The sequence below is a fragment of the Ambystoma mexicanum genome, chromosome 6q, assembly GCF_040938575.1.
Source record: "Ambystoma mexicanum isolate Mex_15411 chromosome 6q, UKY_AmexF1_1, whole genome shotgun sequence".
In the NCBI taxonomy this organism is placed as follows: domain Eukaryota; kingdom Metazoa; phylum Chordata; class Amphibia; order Caudata; family Ambystomatidae; genus Ambystoma; species Ambystoma mexicanum.
Genome location: NC_090937.1, coordinates 1,645,565,468 through 1,645,587,855, shown reverse-complemented (window position 1 = coordinate 1,645,587,855; position 22,388 = coordinate 1,645,565,468). Strand labels below are relative to the sequence as shown.

At 44.1% G+C, this 22,388-nt stretch overlaps 1 protein-coding gene across 1 annotated transcript in view; it reads left to right on the top strand.

Moving 5' to 3' along the window:
* LOC138516964 (zinc finger protein 271-like) overlaps positions 1 to 22,388 on the top strand; it is a 108,397-nt gene that overhangs the window by 12,470 nt on the left and 73,539 nt on the right. Inside the window, exon 2 of the mRNA XM_069632444.1 lies at positions 1,137 to 2,240. Coding sequence (XP_069488545.1) covers positions 2,099 to 2,240 — 142 coding nt within the window. The 5' untranslated portion in view covers positions 1,137 to 2,098. The remainder of the gene's footprint in view (positions 1 to 1,136; positions 2,241 to 22,388) is intronic.

The window sequence follows — 22,388 nt, the reverse complement described above, 5'->3', positions numbered from 1 at the left end:
GCGCAATATAAATCAATAAACAAACAAACAAACAAAGTACTTGCGTGGCGTCTTGAAAACAAATGGTTTTGTGCTGTCTTGCGTACGAGCGGGAAAAGGCCACTTTCATAGGGGCGTAGAGGATGTCTAGGTTTGCAGCATGTTGGACCCTCTGTGGAAAGGTTGCTGTCTGGGTCCCGGAGGATGGTGTGGAGGTGAATCCCACGTTTAGGCAATCACAAAAACGAGCGTCCGATGCGCCACACGTAACCAGGGATCGGTGTCTGTGTATGAACATTTATTTGGAACATTTCTAATTTTTTGTTGTGAACACCTTTTGGCAATATCAGGTTGAAGACAATTCTTTTCACACTTTTATTTTGTTTGTAGTGTGAGGGTCAGGATAGGACGTTTATTTTGGACACAAGGACGCCTTTTCATTTATTGAAATCCTGACATAGACAGTTTTTGGTTGTTAGGTAGAGGAACTCCTCTTTAGAATAGGGTGAGAGAGGCATTTTCCCAACCCTTTTCCTTTAAATAAAAGTATTTAACCAAAAATATGACAACTGTGTGTCCGGCTTTCATTTCTGACCCTTCACATGACCCAATCGAAAACATTAGCGACTAAAGAGCAAACTAAACTCTCTGTGAACTATTGGCCACATGCAGTGTGTATTTATTTATATATAATTCCAAAGTTGTAAGAACAAAAACACAAGAGAAATCAGACAACACTAATCAAACTAAACATGTTGCAGAGCAGGAGTCTGCACCCTGTGGCTGTCCAGATATTATGCACTACAACTCCCATGGTCACATCCAATTACCTAGGCTAGGTATGGCTGAATTGAGATTTAGTCTGAAAAATCTAGAAAGGCAACATTTGTCGATCTATGTTGTAGAGCAACATAGCAAAGGTGACTGGTAACTTATACACTTTTACATATAACTTTTAAGAAGAGTAGTTGGAACTGAAATGTCCTATGAATGTTTTCTAGCGAGCCGTTGCTGCCAGCCTACTCTGCCATACATAGTGTTTGAACACTAATAATGTTCAGATATTGGTTCTTCATGAAATGTGACTTTGTCGATATTGTGGCATTTCATTGCTTTCATCTGAGCAAAGCATTAAATGTTTCCTATTATTTTCTTAGGGATTGTGGTAGCGAGGCCGTACATCATGGTGTAGAAGCTTCTGGACCTAAAAGATACCATAGACCAGGCAGAGATTGAAGACTGGAAAGAGACACCCCTGCTAGTTATCTCCAGGAATCCATGGACCAAGTGAAGACTGAAGAAGATCGTGAGGCATGTGCTGATAATTGCCATGCTTCTATGGACCATGACAAGGCTCAAGAAATTGAGCAGACATCTGCCTGGGAATTGCAGAACTCCATAAAGCAGGAAACGATTGCTAAAAAGGAGCAGGCTTCTCCTAGTGAGTGCCACAACTCCATAAGTCATGACAATTCTAAAGAGGAAGAGGAGGAGGGGGAGACATCTTCCCAGGATCTCCTGCCCTCTACGAATCATGGGAACATCGGAGATAGGGAGGAGACATCTGCCAGCCATCACCAGGAAAGTATGGCCCAAGTAAAGACTGAAGAAGAAGTGGAGCCATCTGTAAATCATTTCTATGGCTGTGCGGATGTTGAGAAGCCTGAAGAACGGCAAGTGACTGCCCGTGTTCACCAGAAGCTTGTAAAGATTGAAGAAAGCGAAGACACTTCCACTAGGGACTGTAAGGACTCTGTGCTTCGATTGAAGAATGATAAAGATGAGGAGATGCCGTCCTTGGCAAGTGAGAATAACAGTGCCCAACAGCTGACTGCAGAAGAGAAGGAACAGAAGAACACCATGTTCCAAATGAAGATTGCTTGGGACAAGGCATTTGCCAGTCACCTCCAGGTCATCAACTTGAAGACTGAAGAAGGGGCAGAGCTGCCCGCCGTAAACCTCAATGACTCTGCAATCCTAGCGAACACTGCCAGGTACATACAGGACTCCATTTCTCAAGTGAAGGTCGAAGAAGAGGATGGGACATCCAGTTCCCTGTTCCAAGATTCGGTAGTCAATGCATTGAAGCAAAAAGGCGTCTGCCAGACATTACCTGAAAATGAAGACAGAAGAGGACGATGGATCTAGCACTGATCTCGACAGTTCCATAATCCGAGTAAAGGTGGAGGATGATGCAGATCTTTATTTCTGGGGCCATCGGTCGCCTGAGTGGGGAGTGAGCACTAGAAACACTTCAGCAGGTGAGATGAATTTCTTTCCAGGCTATCCCAGTAATCTACCACAATAGAATCTTTGACCTGTCGATATCATCAGAGCTAGAATGTTGCTCCCTTATCTGTTTTCCCCTCAATTTACTTGAGTTGCGTATTCCTCTCAATCAGCGCTACATTTGACACAGTGCATGGCCTACTAGCACCTAGAAACACCAGCACATCATTTCATTAGAGAAATCAAAAAGGGGAAATTTAAGAACTTTTTGAAGTTTAGGTGGGCTGCACTGTGACAGATAATGCAATCAAGTGCTCAGTTTCTTGCACTGAACAGGGTGGGAACTTATTGTATCCTTCCTGATTGTAGAAGTTTGATCACTTTGTCTATTTAATGAGACCGTTTTTCAATTTGGATGTGGGGCCCCTGTACTGCAAGGCAATATTAATTTTCAAAAATCGATTAGCAGTGTTTGCTAATTAAAAATGTCTTGATTATCAAACCAACCTATTTGATTAGCAATGTTGTACTAATGTTTTTAATGTTATCAGAAGTTATTTGTAACCGATATATAAAATAAGAATCAATACAGCATTTTTGTGTACCTCTGAGACAAGACATTAGTGAGATTCAGGCCTTGCACATTCTTTGAAATGCTGATAGAAGTCGAGTAACTTGGTACCTACTGGACTGAAGAGAAATGCACTTGACCCATGTCAATGTATGACAAAAACTTTAAAGGCACAGTCTGTAAAACGGTGCATGTCACAACACACCCACTTTGTGTTTGGCACACTGCTACCACCCAGAGACCAGCCACCCACAGAGAAACTAGTATTTGACATTTACTGCAAATGTTAAATAAAAGTTTCAAATCCCCCTGAAAATGGTACTCGCCCCTTCATAAAATAAACTCGACTATGCAAGTGGGTGAGGAGACCTTGCAGGCCTTTATTGAGTGAGAGGGTCCGCCTACTGAACCCTGGTGCCAACTTTGTTGAACTCACTGCCTCCCTGCATCATTATAATTGTTCATTTAAAACAAGCTTAAAACCAGAAGTGGTTTCTAAGAGCGGGATTGGGATTCAAACCTGTGTTGCGCTGTGTTGTCTTACTTCCAAGACAAACGCGTTGCCCCTGAGCTATCCTTCCTTGCCCACACAGACACAGCGAAGATTACATGGCTTTCCGCAAGGCACTCAACACCTGGCTCTTCCCCTAAAAACACACAAGCGAACGCCCAAGCGCTCCACTTACCAACACTACCAAGATATGGCGTGGTAAACCGTTAATCACAAGCCCTTTAATAAGCTCTCAGGCCAGACGACATCTACCTCCAATACCTGGAGCCTTTGCCCCAGACTTGAAACCCGAATTGTAGTAGCAATTATGTAAATGGCAGAGTTGAATAATTGCCTGCTTCCACCAGGAATACTGTACGCACTGAGGCCCAAATGTATCTATCTCCAATAATCTGAATCGACTGTGCTAAACTTGTAACCTAAGCACTAATAACACTGATGAGCTTGATCATTGCCATACAATTGTGCACTATGCTGTCCAGGAAATACCCATGCTTCCTAATCCTACTCATCTGCAAATCCTTGAGCAGAACTACATACCAAGGGCCGTCTAGCAGTTATTCTTTGCTAATCCCACATATCGGGGAAAGTATTTGGCAGAACTACCTATCGGGAAATCTATTTAGCAGAACTACCGACCAAAGGCGTCTCTAGCACCTACACAGTAATGACATGAGTTGGGACAGATCTGTTTGTCACCGTCCGTCAGAAACAACTGACCCAACGAGACACAGGAAGGACCTTAGCCTAACAGCCTGAACCCAAAGGAAGATAACATTCCCTTGAAAGGCACTGGAAGCTCATCAGGGAACAGGGTCCTCCTTTAATGCATGCAGACACTCAAACATACCAATATGCTAACTCTTTCCTCTGCACCAACAAACAATAGAATGCAGCTATACCCCTTGATTAATTTTCACACAACCACTGCACCACACCTAGCACTAGAATGCAGCTACACACTAATTAATCCAGCCTGGCAGCACACATACCGAGTGCACCCAAGTACATTACTCTCTCCACTGACCTGAATTACAGTCATTGATGGCGTTCAATCCACAGCGCTTTGGAATCCTACCAATAGTAAAAGGCGCTATACAAATGCACAATAACAACATCTATTCAGCAATGGGCGCCAATCCTCTGAAAAAGAGGCCCCTTACCCAGGCTGCAAAGATGTTACTTTTCCCTCATGAATGTGTCCCAAACCATGGGAGGATCTTTGGAGGATAGCTCAGGGGCAACATGCTCGCCTTGGAAGCAAGACGAAACGGAACAACACAGGGTCGATCCCCGGGTCCATGCTGAAAAGCCTCTGGGTATTAAGCGCGTTATAAATAACCATTCAGATCATATAACATTGTGGTGCTATTCTTGTCTGGAAAGCAACTTGAATAGTGGACCTGAGACATCCGACCTGTGGTCAGGAGAGCTTTGCTTAGCCTTGAGATCCTACTCTCCTCATCTTCTCCTATTCGAAGGGCATAGGAGTATCACTTATGGATCCACAGGGAGGGTTGTCACCCTATCCAGATTAATAGTTCTCTCCAGTATACCTGTATCACAGGACTGATCCACCAAATATGGAAGGCATTTGCCCTATCACAACGATCTTTAGGAAAGTTGCGGCCAATGGATGGGACCATCTTTGCCAACTTTAGTGGGTCTAAATGCCATCTATGTAATTTATTTATTTATTCCAATATTTATAAGGCAGCCCATGCCCGAAGGCCTCAGAGCGCCCACAAAAACACAGAGCAAAAGAAAGAACAACACACAGGCAAGGAGGGCAGGAGACAGTGTTTCTCCTTTTTAAAGGGATACATCTTCGAGTCCTTTTTAAATCTAAAAGTAATATCACGTAGGACAGGGCCGCTGCATGCGTGAAAGGTGACGCCTGATTTAGGACATACATATGTCCTTCCAGGACTTTTCAGGCAGGTTTACCCCAAGGTCTTTCTCCCAAGCCACTCTAAACCTCAATATTTCACACCTTTCTGCATCGGTAGACATTTACATAACTTGGACATGTCTTGTGGAGTCTACAGATATCAGTATTTTCTCAAACTCTGTCAATTAATTTAATTTATCTCTCCAGGGGGTGTCTGTTCGCAGTCCCTTTTATTCTTCGGTAGGAGACAACTCAGATTCTCCCTGTGCCTATCTTGTAACTGGACTAGCTGATTGGAGAGACCTTTATCAAAAAAGCTGCCTGCTCTTTCCCATCTGAAGCCCCTCGGTCAGTTTTGATGTTGTGCTCTATTTTCGCCATCTTAAAAGTGGGTCCCAGATCGAACTAAATGGTTTTAGCCATGTGGATAAACCCTTATTCATCCAGCTGTCACTACAAATTTACCAGATGATTTCCAGTACTAGGTGTTCAAATATTTGTCTTGCAGTCCTTTCCTGGCCACCATAACAGGTCCTTCACCTCTGATGGGTATGTCAATTCATTTTCTATGTCTACTGTGGCGGGTCAGAAGGAGGACACGAGCTCTGACCTTCCATTTTCAGAGATTTTTATTGAACAAAAAGATGCAAACTCCTATCTTTCCCTAAACTATGGACATTCGCTACCTTGCTAAACTAAGGTGCTTGTCAGTCGTCGGAGCAAGTCCCAAATCAGATTCAGTCCACTTTCCAGAACTACGCTATTCTGGCTCTTCCACTATTATAATAACTAAAGGACAGGAGACTGCATTTTCCTTTTGGCTGGGTCTTCCCCCAAGTTCAGCTCAATGCGGCACACTTAGATTTCTCTTTTCCACCGCTCTGATTAATCTTAACAGTTCATCTACTGGACTCTCCCGGTTTTCAGGATGGCTCTCCACTTGGTTTCTCTTCTTTTTCTCGTTCTTCTGTTCTCTCAATTATCCTTTTCTTCGCATAGGATCGCTCAATATTTCTCTTTTTACACTCAAAACAGTCTTTCCTGTCTTCGTATATTCCTTTTCCTCTTATTGAACACAAACTGTACATTTCCAACGCTCTTTCTCACTCCCTTTTAATACTCCTCCTGTACTGGGCCGAGTAGGAATGTTCCAGTAACATTCATAGCTTTTCCTCGGTATTTCCACTATTTCGTCTTGACTGTGATGAGTAGGAAGGTTCCAATAATGATTGCTTCTTTTTCCTGGTAGTTTTACAACTTGAAGCTGACTGGGCCCAGTAGGCCTATTCCAATAACCTTTATTATTCTCACTCAGTATCTTTCAATCTTATCATGTACTAGAACGCGTATGCATGTCCCAGTAATGCTTATCATTCTCTCAGTATCTTTAAAGCTTCTAGTGTACTGAGACGAGTATGTGTGTCCCAGTAATGCTTATCATTCTCTCAGTATCTTTAAAGCTTCTAGTGTACTGAGACGAGTATGTGTGTCCCAGTAATGCTTATCATTCTCTCAGTATCTTTAAAGCTTCTAGTGTACTGAGACGAGTATGTGTGTCCCAGTAATGCTTATCATTCTCTCAGTATCTTTAAAGCTTCTAGTGTACTGAGACGAGTATGTGTGTCCCAGTAATGCTTATCATTCTCTCAGTATCTTTAAAGCTTCTAGTGTACTGAGACGAGTATGTGTGTCCCAGTAATGCTTATCATTCTCTCAGTATCTTTAAAGCTTCTAGTGTACTGAGACGAGTATGTGTGTCCCAGTAATGCTTATCATTCTCTCAGTATCTTTAAAGCTTCTAGTGTACTGAGACGAGTATGTGTGTCCCAGTAATGCTTATCATTCTCTCAGTATCTTTAAAGCTTCTAGTGTACTGAGACGAGTATGTGTGTCCCAGTAATGCTTATCATTCTCTCAGTATCTTTAAAGCTTCTAGTGTACTGAGACGAGTATGCGTGTCCCAGTAATGCTTATCATTCTCTCAGTATCTTTAAAGCTTCTAGTGTACTGAGACGAGTATGCGTGTCCCAGTAATGCTTATCATTCTCTCAGTATCTTTAAAGCTTCTAGTGTACTGAGACGAGTATGCATGTCCCAGTAATGCTTATCATTCTCTCAGTATCTTTAAAGCTTCTAGTGTACTGAGACGAGTATGTGTGTCCCAGTAATGCTTATTATTCTTTTTCATTCCCCTCCTGGGTCTCCCGTTCTCCCCCTCATCCCCTCACCTCTGGTTTGTCGGAGTAACGTCACTAGGGTCCTGCAAGCACTGGGGATTCCTTCTCTGCGTGTCGGGATAGTCTCTCTTGCCGATAACGGCTGCACCATCCTTCGCTACGTTCTTGGTCCGCTTCAATTCTGTGGTCTCACCGCTGTTCCTGGACTAAAGTGATCACTGCATCTCTCTTGCGGGCACGCCACCACCCTTTCTCTCGTGACCATGACCTCTCTCGGTACACACTCCTTTAGCATTCTAGTTCTCTCTCTGTTCCCAATGCAGCGCATTGGTAACCTGCTTTGGTTATCTCGGTTTCTCATAAATCCTTCTTCTCTTTTACTTGTTCACTCCTTGTGGCTCGAATTATCGTCTTTGTTCCAGTTTCCTTTAAAGGAGTACTTGCGTGACAATAATAAACATGGGTTTGTTCGTCATGTCTTCCTTCACAAGATCTTGAAAAAGCAGGTATGATGAGCTTGGGTTTATGGAGTTCTTCACTGGAACTCCATAAACCCAAGCTCATCATGCCTGCTAGGGGAGTCCTTGTCCCCAACTAGGGAAGTCTCTCCCGGTGAGGTCCTGCTTGCCTCTACCCCTAAGGAAGGTGTTGCATAGCGGGCTCACCCTACATACCGTTTTCCTTGATTCACTGGCTTCCCCTTCTCTTTGCTCACTGTACTTTCTTTCCTTCCCCCATTGCTAAGGGGCTCCACTTCAATAATGGATGGGAGAGTCCCAAGCAAAGAAAGGTGAATATTTACTTCCTGAGGATTGTGCCAGGACCATCTGGAGGCAATAATAACTTCCACGGGAGAATATGGTAGTATGGCCAATTCTATTCGCATTTATTGTCTCCTAACCTTCAGGTTCACAGGAATCTTGTGATAAATCTCTGCATCTCCCTGGATGCCAGTGGTAGATCAAGTCAGCGCGATCTGCAGTTTGCTTGGTTCCTGAATCTACCAGTGCAATTGTTTGCAACCCATTCACTGAAATACTTTCAACTTCCTCTTCTAGGCCTCGCTCCTCCCCCTGCCAAGGTTCCATGGAGGTCCATCCAACCTCCATTAGTTCCTCCAACCTATTTTTACGGCACACCCTAGCAAGGTGTCCCTTTTCACCACAGGAAAAACAAATAGGGGAGAAGCGGATTTGATGTTTTCATTTTTCGGATTCTTGTGTGGGAAATATTTTGAAGGGTAGTTTCTTTTCAAGTCTCCCCGATTCATATAGTTTCTTCTGTTTTTCCCTCACTTATCTGGGATTGGGTTTGGTTTGGGCATAGGTTTGTGCTCTTTCCTTCACCAGGTTTGTTAACCATTCGTAGATACTTAGCAGCTTCAGCCTGAGCTTGGGCACATACGATAGAGGCAAAAGAGCTTTCTGTTTTTTCTGTTTCTGTGTAGAGTTATTTTTATGCCTTTTACTTGTGGTTGTCACACCCCAGAAGCTGGGTCCAAGGTTCCTGGCCCGCAGGGTCGCATTCCAACAAACATGTCTCTGTGAGAGCTGGTAAATAGACTGTTTCCTGCTATTCGGCATGGCATACAGCGTTTCTCTGCTCCGTTCTTGAGGCTTTGGAAGTTGCCATGGAGACCGGCTATGGCAGCCACCTATTGTCAGAAGACTGCTACTTCTTTCGTTCCCATTCAATGGTGTTTATTAAACCGTATAAATTGGTTGGAAAAATGCCTAAAACCTGAATCTAAGATGGGAGCAAGCTACGACCATCAACTACTAAGGCAGTCCTAGTGGCGTCTTGTCAATTAAAAGGGCCTATACTAACCAACTTATTACCAATCCTTACTGCTAAGTTAAAAATAAAGTGTGAGATAGTGTTCACAAGAAAAGAAAGAAGTGTTGACAAATGATAAGTCAGATTGTTATAGTCGGGGGTCTCCCTTCCACCATGTTTTTAGCACGGGACAAGGCAGGACCTTTGAGCGCAGCACACTCCTGGGCCTCGCCAGCACGAGTTTACAGGTCTTTTCAACAATGCCAGGGCTTTCTGGGGCCAAGTCGCTTTCCTGCAAAGTCTCTTGCCTTAGAAGGCCGGCAGTACCAAAAACAAGAAACAAACCAAAGTTCCTTTGGCAATCTTGGACGTTGGCCGACTGCTCTTCGCCTCTTTGATCCCCCTCAGCCAAGCTCTGATCCTTCTTGCAACGTTAGCTTCTCTCAATCGGGATCACTATGACCTTTCACTCTCAATGCAGGATTGACTTCTCTTAGCTTTTCCCTTGGCATCCCTTGACACTTCACACTAGCCTCTCCTAAGGCCTCTTGGCTTTCGTAGTTTCAACAAACAACACAACCCAAAAGAGCTTCCTTCAAATGAGCATCCCCCCAAAGCCCTGACCACGCTGTTTCTGAACCTTTTAGTCAGGTTGCTTTAAAGTTCAATTACACAAGTTCTTTGTTCAACAAGGTTGCATTCTGCAACCTTGGGCCTAGCACAATTCGGTTTTACTATCTGTCTTCCCCGAATCACCAACTGTGCTGAACTATTGGAGTTTCATGTGTCAGGAGTCAAGGACGGTACCACGGCAACAATCGGTTCTCCCTGCTTTTTCTATCAGTGCGGGAGTGCCCTGTGTGCCATTGACACCTGTCACACCACATGCCAGTTGGACTTCCTGGTCTTATGCCTTCCCTTTCAGAGGCTTTGCAGATTTGATTTGTTAAGGGCAAGGGCAATTCCCTCTGCGTCATCCCTCCAGGTTTCTGCGGCTTGGTCCTCCGTTTGAACTGTCGGTCCGGAATAGCTGCTTTCTCGTGCGTTGGGCCTTGCATGAAGTTAGCTTTCATGCTCCTCCTTTTATTCCTGTAGGGAAGGGCTGTCAGGTGTGCGTAGTTATTGTTAATTGCCTGACCCCTGTGTTGGTACATGTCAGGTAAACGGCCCTGGTGTTGGTCCGTTGTCTGTCACAGTGTAGGAAAGAGTTTGTCTTGGAAGGGGCGGGGGGTAGAATTTCTGAGTATCCTATGAGGTAGGATGGGGATAAGGTGTTATAAGAAAGGGGATACTGCGTCTCACCAGTCTGTGTTTCACTTCCACTCCTGAGTACCCCCCATCCAAGTGATCCTCCCGCACTGGTCCACCCCCAGGAACTGGATCCAATAGTGATGGACGTGTCCTGGCCACCTGGATGACAGATCTCAGAGGACTAGCAAGTGAGACACCGTCAGGTTTCTCACACACTACACATAATTATTTGACCCCTTTTTCACCAGAAAGACCACGTACACCCATAATTGGGCCACCTTATAGTAGATGCGAAAAATAAATCTGGTAATGCCAATCCTGCCTGTTCTTTGGGGTGCCACTCTGGGCTTCTTACCGTCCCAAATGAATTTGTATAACTCACTATTGATATGTTTGAAAACTGTTTCAGGGATTATAATCAGTAGCATTGAGAAATAAGTGTAGCCTATGCAGTACGTTCATTTTTACAGATGTCACCCTCCCACACAATAGCATAGTCAGGGTTTTCCATCGCTCTAATTCATCCTTCACCGCTTTGCTTAAGGGGTGGGGGTTAAGTTGTCTTCTTACAGTCAGGAGAGATCGTTAGCAATCCATACCCCTGTGTATTTGACCTTTTCATCCGCATGTCCAAACAGAATCTGTCCCGTCCCCCATCGTAAGAAATAAAGATTTTTTCACATTACCTTGAATTACAACCTTAAAAACACTCATTAATTCTAAGAATGAGACCGATGGATTTGTCATGTATAGCAAAAGGTCCTCTGCAAATATGGAGAGTATATATACATCCATGCTTAATCCCAATGATTTTATCATTTGCTTTCATTGCGCATGCCAAGTGCTCCATAACGAGGGCAAATAAGAGAGGCGTTAGTGGAGATCCCATCCACGTACCGCTGGATAGGTCAAATGGTTACATTGTACCTCCAATTACAGCTACGCTAGCGCCCAGACTTTCATATGAGGCCTTTAGCCATCCCCTAAAATGTGTACCGATCCCCACTTTCTCCAGGGGAGCAGATATAAATGACCACTCCACCCTTTGTGGCATGGATCCCCGGTTTTGGAAGTGCACCCCCTCTAGTATGCTTTTAAGTAATCTTCTTTAGAAAGGGGCCAAACATTTCCCAAAGATCTTGAGAAATGTGCCCAGGAAGCCGCCTCTGCCTGGGGATTTTCTGCTTTTCATATTCTTCATGACTTCTTCTATTTTCTCTATGAATTGGGACATCGAAGAACTGGATATCCTCTCTAGTGAGACATGGCACCTTCATTTTCCCCAGATGTTCCCTTCTCAGCGACCTCCCACTTCTGACCTATAACTTCTGACCTATACAGTTGTTTATAGAAATCTGAGCATTATTTCCCCAATTTTTTCCCTGTCGCACCTGACTTACCCGTCAGCATCTTCAATGCCCAGTATTTGTCTGCTTATTTGCGGCGGCCCTGCTCCTTTTGTCAATAGTTTGTCGGCTTTGTCGCTGTTCACATATATTTTCTTAGCTATCTTTATTTGGCTTCAGTCTGGTTCATTAACATTTTAAATTCAGATATAAGAAATTTTGAAAGACTACGCTGTTTCTTTATCCCTGGCCATGTGTCATGTTTTTTCTATGATTTGTCAATCCTGACTTGCAAGTCTGATTCCTTGGAAACTTTTAATATTTTGTAAGTGAGTGCCCAGTCCTGTCAGTATGACCCTCATCGTTACCTGAAAGCTTTCCTATACTGTGGCTAAGCCCATCTCTGCCGTATCATTTTACCTAAAGAAATGTTTCTTTGCTTGTACCAGCTCCTGTACTCTCGCCTGGTCAACTAGTAGGTGATCATTACATCTCCACCTTCTTGTCAGCTTGGCCATTGCGATGAATCCTGCAGAGACACCACTAAACCCAGCCTAAAGTATCCTCCCATGTGCACAGGGGAAGGCAACTGCTACCTGATCCTAACCCCGGGGGTGGTACCACGCTAGAGGATCACATGGGAGGAGATGAATATCAGGGGGAAGTGATGACTCCTTTGGGGGAAATGCAGCATTCAACCTCTTATGTGGATGAAAACCCTATAATCCCCAAGTACCTAGTGGCTTGCTGTCATTGTACAAGTCCCTCCTATGAAAATACCCAAAAGTCATCTAATCGTTTGGGGTTTCAAGAATTAAATGGACCATACTTTAATTGTCATGATCATGTCTTAAATAGAGGTTTAAAACCCAATGTTAAAACACAATCCTTTTATACAAATTTCCCAATTCTGACAATACTAAAGTATTCAAGCAATCCAAAATAATTGAACATCAAAATCCCACAAACATTATGGACTTGAGCATCCATCATGCCCTTGGTACTGGGAAGAAGAAGAGGGGCCCAGAGTTAGTAAGAATCAACAATGCCATTAACCAGAATGTGCAGTCTAGTTGTTATAGACCACAACACCTGCGTGGGACATTTAAATTCAGGAATGAGTTGCAGCTGAAGAGAAGAGAGGAGGATGCTGAAGAAGTAGCTGAGGCAGAGGCAAACCTGAATGCTAGGTCGGTTGCAGAAGCAGACGGAAGAAAGCCAGCTGATGCCGACACGAGATGTGAAGGCCGGTGAGGGGCAGAGTAAGCGCATCGATAAGCAGTATTGGGAAGAAGAGCCCAGCCGAGAGGGAGACGCACTCCCAACCTGACAAGCAGCGCTTTAGCATGCAGGAGGACCGCCGGAGCGTCAGAGCTCTGGGTAGAAGATAGGCAGACCATAGGAGTTACGCGGAAGCCGACCGGAAAGCAGAAAGAAGATAGAAGGTCTACCGCAGCACCTGCGAGTGAAAAGGGGATGCCAGGGAGGACTGGTGAGTTGGCCTAAAACTAAAGGTAACCGCGGGGCACCTTGTATCAAACATTTAGCAAGAAACCCTATTTTTAAATACCAAACAAATAAAGCAAAACAAGGGTGCAATTCCCCTTAAATGGGACACATATTGTGGGAAACCTGTAACCCCCATTGCCAAGAGGCTGTAAAGGTGCAGAAGAAAAGCATCAAGGGCGCAACCTCCCTTTTTGGGCCACCAACTGGGGAAAACATATAACCCACACTGCCAACAGCCAAGAGGTTGCAAAAGGAGGATTGCTAAGACAACAAGGGCGCAACTCCCCTTATCTGGGACTCCAACTGGGAGAGACCTCTAATCTGCATTACCCAGAGTCAAGAGACTATAAAGAGAGGCAGACATTGTTCAACCCTCCCCGCAAAGGATACAGTGTTGAGGATCTTGAAATAAATATTGTTGCAAAGCAGAATTTTAGTTGTAAGAGTTTACATCCTGGCAGGCGAGTAAACCAGGAAAGGGACCAATAGTAGTAAGTTCTGGCAGGCGAGAGGACCAGGAAAGAAGATGTTGTTTTCTGGCAAAGTGTTGGGATGAAATGAGTGTGTTAAGAACACTTCATTTAAAGAACAAATGTGACATTACCAGAAGTAGTTGCAGTGCTATCTTGACAAAAGTATTTTCATTTTAATGAATAGGTGTGGCATTAACAGAAGCAGTTGTTGTGTTATCGTAACAAGAGCATTCTAATTGAAGAAAAGTGATCTGCTGATAATTGCTTAGGTTTATGAACTTATATTTTGAAAGAGACATTTTTTGCTTTAGGAAGAAGAATATTGGGCTTATTGTCAACACGTTTTATGAAAGGCATTTACTTTAAAAAGTAGAAGGAAAAAATCTTTTGTGTTGAACTGAACAGAACTGTGTTTAATCAGAACTTCTCCAAAGGTATTCCTGCATTTACCCAGGGGAAGGGACTCCAACCCTGGTTACAAGGAGTACTTTCAACAACTTCTATGTTTGAACTCTTATTCTTTTGTGTTGAATTGAAGACTGCCAAACATTCCCTGTGTTATTTTGTTATATGTATTAGTGTACAGGTCAGAGACTTTTTGGACACAAGGGGCCTCATTACAAGTTTGCCTGTCTGGTAACTACGGTACCGGTAAGCTTTCCTATACCGTAGTTACCGGACAGGCAAACTACGAGTTCTGCTCGCAGGTACCTTTTCACCCGCCAGGACTGGCCTACCGGGCGAAACGGCACCCGCTAGCTGAGCATGTCGGATGCACAGGCAACATTCTGAATGGTGCCGGTGCATCTGACCTTCCCAATCCCATTGAGCCCTATGGGGCTCAAATGGGAATGGGGAGTAAAAGTTTCCGGCCCCTGGCAATGGGGAAATACAGGGTCCGCCAGGGTTGTAATGGCCCTGTATTTCCTCATTGCCAGGGACCGGTAAAATTTGCAGATTTGGCGGCAGCCTGCCGGTTTTACCGGCAAGGCTACCGCCAAACTTGTAATGAGGAGGTCACTTTTCTTTAGTTTTGGTTTGCTAGGCAGGGACATCCTTGTCAGGCTAGGGAAAGACAGGAGTTTATCACACCCTTTTAATTTAATGAAATAGCAAACTTTGATAAAACTATACCTTTTGTGTCCATCTTGCATTTCTGACCCCTCACACCATCCCTCGATAGTTATATCAAACAAGGTTTGCGTCTAAGAGAATATAATATATGCGTGAAAAAGAATGAAAGGTCTGGGAGTAATACGTAAGCCCCACCTCTTGAGGGAAGAGCAACCTCCATGCATCGGCCTGCCCTACTTCTGCATTTATCGCTTTGAAGCATTGTGATTCCCTCCACGTTTTACCCGTGGACCCCAACCTGTCCTTTTCTGGGTCTTGTGCATGCTGAAATCCCCACATGTGACTACATGTCCCTCTGTGAAGAGTTTTAGTTTCTTCCATGGACAGCCCCAGAAATCACCCTGCTCTTGGTTTGGACAGTAGATCGAAGCCAGTGTTCTCTTATCTAAATTCATACACTTCACAAAAACATATCGTCATTCACTGTCTGTTTGGGTGGCGCCCGGAACGAACGGAAAGTTAGATACTAGCAGCAAGGGCACCCATCACCTCTTCTTGCAGTATGTGGCCGTGTATGCCTGGGATATGATGCCCCCCTTTAACCAAAACTCTTTGCCCCTCACAAAGGGAGTCACTTGTACTCCCAGTATGCTCAACCCCAAATTTCCTGGATTCTCTTCTCAATTGTGTTCTCTAAGATGGAGAGTTCAAACCCTTGAGATGTATCTTATTAATTATCAAGCCCATTTTGAGAGGCTAAGAAGAGGTGTTTATTATTTCTATTTTCATGTTTGTATTTATTCATATAGTGCGCCAAAGCCCTTAGGCATCTGGGCGCATTTCTTACAGTTAGATAGAATAGATATATTACAATAACATACAATAAGTATTTACAAATGGTATAAGGCAGGTGTTTACATAGGGAGGATACAGTTAAGAGCTATACAGTAAGATAGGCAAGAGATTACAGGATGATTTGCAGTTATAGCAAGGCAAAAGTGTACATTACAATGGTAGACTCTTTGGAGCCTGTTTTTTAGGCTTCATTCAGTGTGAGCCAAGTATTTACATGATTTCCGAATCTGTGGAAGGAAGGTTCGGCTCTGATGGTTGTAGGTAATGAGTTCCATAGTTTGGCTGCTAAGACCGGGAATCTACTGCCTCCTACCTTTTGGAGCTTGAACCTAGGGATGATGAGGCAGCTGGATTGTGAGGATCTGACAGGACGATCAGAGGAGTTTAAAGAGGCAGAACATGAGGAGGACGATGGAGTCATTTTCAGGAGGTGTAAGAGGGGGAAATGGAAAAGGGAATTATCAGGAGCAGGGTGGAGTGATTTTGAGAAGCTATGAGGAAATCATTATCAGATGAGGGAAGATGGGGACGATCAAGAGGAGGCTGAAGGCGATTCTGAGATAGAACATAATTATCGGGAGGCAAGAGGCCAGGAATATTAGAAGGCAGGAGTGGGCTTCAGGAGGTGAAAGGAGGGACTATCATGGGGGCCAATGAAGTAAATATAAGGATTTTGAAGCAGGCAAACAACAGGACTGGGAAGAGATTTATTGTTCGGAGTTGGAAGAAGGGAATCCAGAGGGGAGTGAGGAGAAGATAGACCTTAGTCTGTTAGTCATTGGAAACTGGGAAGAGAGGTGCCCAAAGGGGCAAAGGACAAGGTGTCCTAAGAGGAGAAGGAGAAAACCTAGGAGGGAAGCAGACAGTGCCAGACACCGGGTGAAGAAGGCGCAGGAGATCGATTGATGAAGAGTTCATTGAGAGTTGGATAGGAGCGGTAGCAAGAATAAGAGGGAGACGAGTGAGAACGAGAGTGGTCAGAAGGGAAGTGCATCCAAAGGTGAGGCCTAACAACGTGGATAAGCCTAGTTAAAAGTAGACTTAGGGCTTAGTTCAGTTGGCCACCTGCTAATCCTGCTACCTTTAGCTGGCCCGCAGAAAAGGCACTGAGGATTGCCTCATCCTCTGTCCCAGCTCATGTAACTATTAGAGGTTTCCAAAGAGCCAGGAAGAGGACTAGAGACGGCCCGAGTGAAACCAGAGAAACTTGGGCATGGTGACTGGAGAGATCTGAGAAGAATGGTTTGAGTCACCCTTAAGCCAGATATGAGGAATACAGGTGCAGAGATTTGAGTGAAGAGGTGTGGGTAACCATGAAGCCTGAATTTGTAAATACAGAGGAGGTGCAACAGACTTTGTGTGAGGACTTTGGCAAAGTTTACCCCGGGTGAGAAACCCTAAATCTAGTCCATACTGTGAAGAGGTTCTCCTGGGCCTTTAGTTTACTTTGAACTGTGTGTTGAGTTGGGACATTTAGTAAGTCATGTCCACTCAGACGATCTTGACAATTAGTTGAATTTATTCTAGTGTTTTTATTTTTGATCCAAGCCTGTAACATGTGTCCATTAAACCCGTTAAACATGAGTTCAGTGTTCGTCTGTTTCTTTCGATCCTATGTTCTGGTATGAGACATGGTGACTGCCGTACATACTGCCAGAAAGGCAATTTTATATAGGATAATTGATGTTTCAGTGATGAAAGATGGGGGTGGTGAGAGTGAAAGAGGTCTGTTAGAGAGCTGGTTTAGTTGCAGAGTGATTTGCGTTTTGGAGCAGGAGATTGTTTAGAGAAGAATGAGTCTTACTTGAGGAGAAGAGAGGTAGAAGAAGTTGAAGTGACCGTAAGTGGTGCGGCAATGTAAAATGGAGATAAAGGGGTTTGCAATAGAGTCCACAGGAGACAGATAGGGATAGACCGGTTAGAAGGAGAATTAGGATGTGCATGGAGAATAGGACAGACAGCAATGTACCTTGGTATGTAATAACCGGCAGATGCAGAGCGCCCTTTCTTACAAGTACCAGAGAGTATTAGAGCCCCATGGAGCAGAGTAGGTGGGCATGAGACATGAGTCCTTAGAGTCCCAAGCAGGTGTCGGCACATGCTGCTCCCCTTTTCTTTGTCCACCCTTTATTGCTAGGAAGCCATGGAGGATGACTGATATGGGCCGATTCCATAGCGTGTTGTGGATAAGGACCACAAGCAGTAGGTGCTTGGGGCCAAGAGTAGGTTTTTGTTGGGTACCATCCCCCAAATCGTATTCTTTTACATGTCATGAGAATCCAGCGGAGCGTGCTGCTTATGCTTTGTTTCAGATGCAAAGATGCCACAATCTCACAACCTGAAAAATGCAAAGTGCTAGTAAGTGCCAAGAAGAGGGCAGGCATTGCTGTGGTACATAACTAATCAGGGCACCTAACTCCTTGGGTATTGAAGGCGGGAAATACAGACTATACTCCTGAAGCGATTTCCCCACCAGCCAGTGGTTGCATGGTCCTGTTCACTTTCAAAGTGCTCCCTGCATTAACCCCACACTTACCTTTCCCAAACAGCATCCATAGTTTGTGGCTGAGAATTGCTTTGAAAGTAACTTTGAACTATGCATCCATGCATAACAACATACATATGTAGCTGAATGTAGTGAAGGCTGCATGAGATGCATGTGTGCCCAACTGGTATGCAGGTTTGAAGGAGCAGACTGCTTGACCCTTGTGTCTGCAAGCAGCCCTCCAACCAGCTTCCACTCCATTAATCGCAGCTCCCCAGTGTGATTTGTGTGTTTTGCAAGATATTCGCAGACACAGGCTTGTGTAGGGTAGGCACACCTGTATCTGCGGCAAGACATTTTCTTGTCATTGTCTGTCATTTATTTATTAGAATTCGTTTCAATGCTGTACCTACCCAGATGGTGTCGGAGCGCCTTACAAGGTTCAAAAGTTGAAAGGGTGAACCAGAAGTTATAAAAATGTTTTCAAGATAGGATAGACATAGTAGTATAGACAAGTGGTAGCAGGGAAGATGGAGGGGCGGTGTTATGTGTGGGGAAACAGGTATGTTATTAAGCTCTTTCTGAAAGTGTTGATGAAGGGTGCAGTGCGAATGTGAAGAGGTAGGGTGTTCTATGCCCTGGGTGCCCAGTGAGTAGATGCTTGTTTGTGTGCATCTTAGTTTGAAGAGTGGAACGTGTAGGAGATGCTGGCTTGCTTGTCTAGTATTTGTGTGGATGATGGGTTTGAGTTTGTCCTGAAGGTAAAATAGGGTTTTGTGGTGGAAGGTTTTGAAAACAATGCAGAGTACTTTGAAGGCAATCCTTTTGCGTACGGGGAGTCAGTGGAGGTGAACGAAAGCTAGGGTGATGTGTGATGTTATGAGGTTTTTGCCTGAGGGGGGCAGAGGAGAAGGGTTGAGCTTGAGGAAGTGGGTGTCTAGCGGATGATGGTTAAAAGACTGCTTTTGAGGATGTGGGGTTTTGGAGGGGATGGGATTTCCAAGTATATTTTGTGTTTGCTAAGGGTCTGTCCAAGGGATTGAACATATTGGGGGTCATTACGAGGTAGGAGGTAACCATGCCGCAATTAGCGTCATGGCTACCACCTTACCGGGTACCGGGTCCGGGTTGCTTGAATGAGGAATTACCGGGCCATTCCGACCTTGGAGGGCCCGGTAATTCTTCATTCAAGGAACCCATTCCCATTCGAGCCTCCATAGGGCTCAATGGGAATGGGGAGCATGCTAACAACGGGCTCGTTAATAACGGGCCCGTTGTTAGCATGCTGGGCTGCTCGCGGGACCCGCTAAGGCCGCCTGATAAAACCAGGCGTCCTTAGCGGGTCCCGCGAGCAGAACTTGTAATAAGGCAGTAAGACGTTGACGGCTCCGGCACCTTTACCGGCGCCGTTAACCCCTTACCGCCAGGGTCAGAATGACCCCCCATAGGTTGAGGAGGATTGGAGACAGGGAGGAGCCTTGCGGCACCCCCGTACTTGACAAGGGTGGGGTTGGACCAAAAAGGGGGTCACGGAGACATGGAGGCACTTATCAGTTTTTTGCTAAAATACATTTGCATGAGGCGAAACCGTTTGAAAAATAGATTAGCAAGCTCTTATCAAATTCTATTATAAGATTTATTGATTTGCATTTTTTTAAAAATGGTGTCCGATTTTGATGTGAATTTAAAGGGTTCTTAAGTTAATTTAGCAATAGTTCTAAGATTATAGCTACGTGTAGCCTAGTATAATTTTGTAGCTTGTTTTGATCATTAAAGGCTGTTTTTCCATTCATCGTCGCACACGGTTGCGTCATCTAGAAGCGAAGTCTGTTTGGGCCTGTTCGACGGTCGGCGTGAAAGACTGCCGCGGAAGTAAGATGAATAGGCTGGTAGCTTCTAGTAAGCTGCCTAGCATTTTCATAAGTTCAAATAAATTGTTTGATATTGCCTTGGATACCACGTGTATGCATAACGATGCTGTCTTACTCTACTAGTGAACTGTTGAAAATGCAAACGGGGGGAGAGGGAAATATTTCCCTGCGAACACTGAACCAAATAAGGCACCTGGGAATTATTAAAAATAAAAATACATTAAGTGAGGAACATACTGCCTTGTTACAAGTTGCTTTAATCAATGCAAGGTCTGCCATAAAAGATTGTGTGGCCATTAATTACCTTATTGTGTCTATGAACCTGGACAACCTGTTTATCACGGAGACCTGGTTCAATGAAGCCTCTGCTGCACACTTTCATCTTTTAGTACCTGACAACTTTTTAATCAAGTGAGCAAATAGAGAGGGGGCAAGGGGAGGAGGGATGGCGGTTATTGCCCAAACATCACTAGAAATATTGCATTTCCAAGTGCAAACTGGGATATACAGTCTCGACTCCTAGGGTTTACGTTACATACGTTTCAAAACTGTTCTTTTCACCTGGTGCTATGTTACAGACCCCCAGGTCCCATGGGCTCTTTCCTACAGGGGCTAGATAGTTATTTGGGAGTGGGTCCTCTGCACCATCAAAATGTAATAATTTCGGGTGATTTTAACATCTGGTGCAATGTTTCAGACCATGCTGAATATTTGCAATTTAAAGACATCTTGCTTTCGCATGGCCTCTCTTTATTGACTAAAGCCATATCTCATGTAGGGGGCCATTGTTTGGACATAATATTGTCGAGAGACAAGAAAATATATCATCAGGAAAACCTACCAGTATCATGGTCAGATCACCTTAAATTTACCAAAAGATTTAAAACAAAGTGGAAAAACCAGTAATGATAGTGTCCAGTTTACACGTGTGTATAGGCGCATTATAAATGCCATATCATATCATATCATACTCGTAGTAAGAAGAAAATTGACATTATCAGCAGTTCAGATTTAATGCCAGGCTTTTTGGCTGATTCGGCCAACCTAGGGTGCGAAAAACTTTATACCAGCTTTTCTACCTGCTTACAGTTAAACTGTGATAAACTAACCCCTATTAGTTGCACAAAAAAAATCTAACTGTAGGAATAACCAATGGTTCGACGAATCATTGAGGAAGATGAAAAAAGATTATCGGAATAGCGAGAAATTCTGGTTAAAATCTAGATCCTCCGCTGATTTATTGGAGGTAAACGCAGCTTTAAAAAAGTACAAGGACAGCATCATTAGGGCCAAAGCAGGCTGTTTGCAAAGACAAATAGAAGTCAAGACCAAAGGCTCTATTCGAAATGGTAAAAAACATGAGTTGTCCGTCCTGTACCACTCTGCGTCCCACTCCTTTCTTATCTCTGGCCAACGATTTCAATATTTTCTTTACAGAAATTCTTTACAGAAAAGATTGACCAGATCTGAGCCAATATAGTGGCACAGCGAGTAGAGCGCTCGCTTTGACATCTGTGCACGGCCTGCTGATGCAGGTTTGAATCCCGGCAGAGCCAAATTCAGCCTTTCATCCTTCCGAGGTCGATAAATGAGCACCACACACCGTGGGTAATAATAAGCAGCGCTCAGATACCTGAGGGTTTGTAGCACTATATTAATGCCAAATTATAGAACTGGAAATATTACCCGAATCAAATAACCATTTGAACTCCAATCAGAGGGCTTTGCCAGATCTGACTCTTCCAAAGTTTGAATTTAAAGCTGTGGAATTGGACCTGATTAGGAATCTCATGGCGAAACTAAAACCGACTAATCACAATTATGATTTCATTCCTGCTTATTTAGTCTGGAGACATGTGGAATTTTTCAGTGTACCTGGTTGGCTAAAATGTTGTAAAGATCGTAAAGATCGTTACAATTCAATTGTAGGAATTCTTGGAGAAGCAAGGCATTTTGGACCTGTACCAGTCTCGCTTCAGGCCAGGTGATGGGACCCGAGACAGCACTGTTAACAGTCTGGGATGACATTCTAAAGGCAGCCGATGAGGGTGATGTTAGTATGCTGGTCATGCTAGACCTCTTGGCTGCCTTTGATAAAGTTGATTTCGAACTACTCATCTCAAGACTCTCTGCCACAGCCCAAGTCTCCAAAGCCGCTTTGAAATGGTTTAACTCTTTCTTACATTATTGTTTCCAACAGGTAAAGCTGGGATCCTTTATCTCAGATATGTTGAAAGTTAAATATTGAAAGGAGAATATTGGTTCTCCCTCAAGGCTTTTCATTATCACCATTGCTTTTTAATATCTACATTCGCCCTTAGTTGGAAATCTTCGTCCATTTTGGTCTCTTCTATCATTCGTATGCCGATGATACACAGGCCTATGTGCGG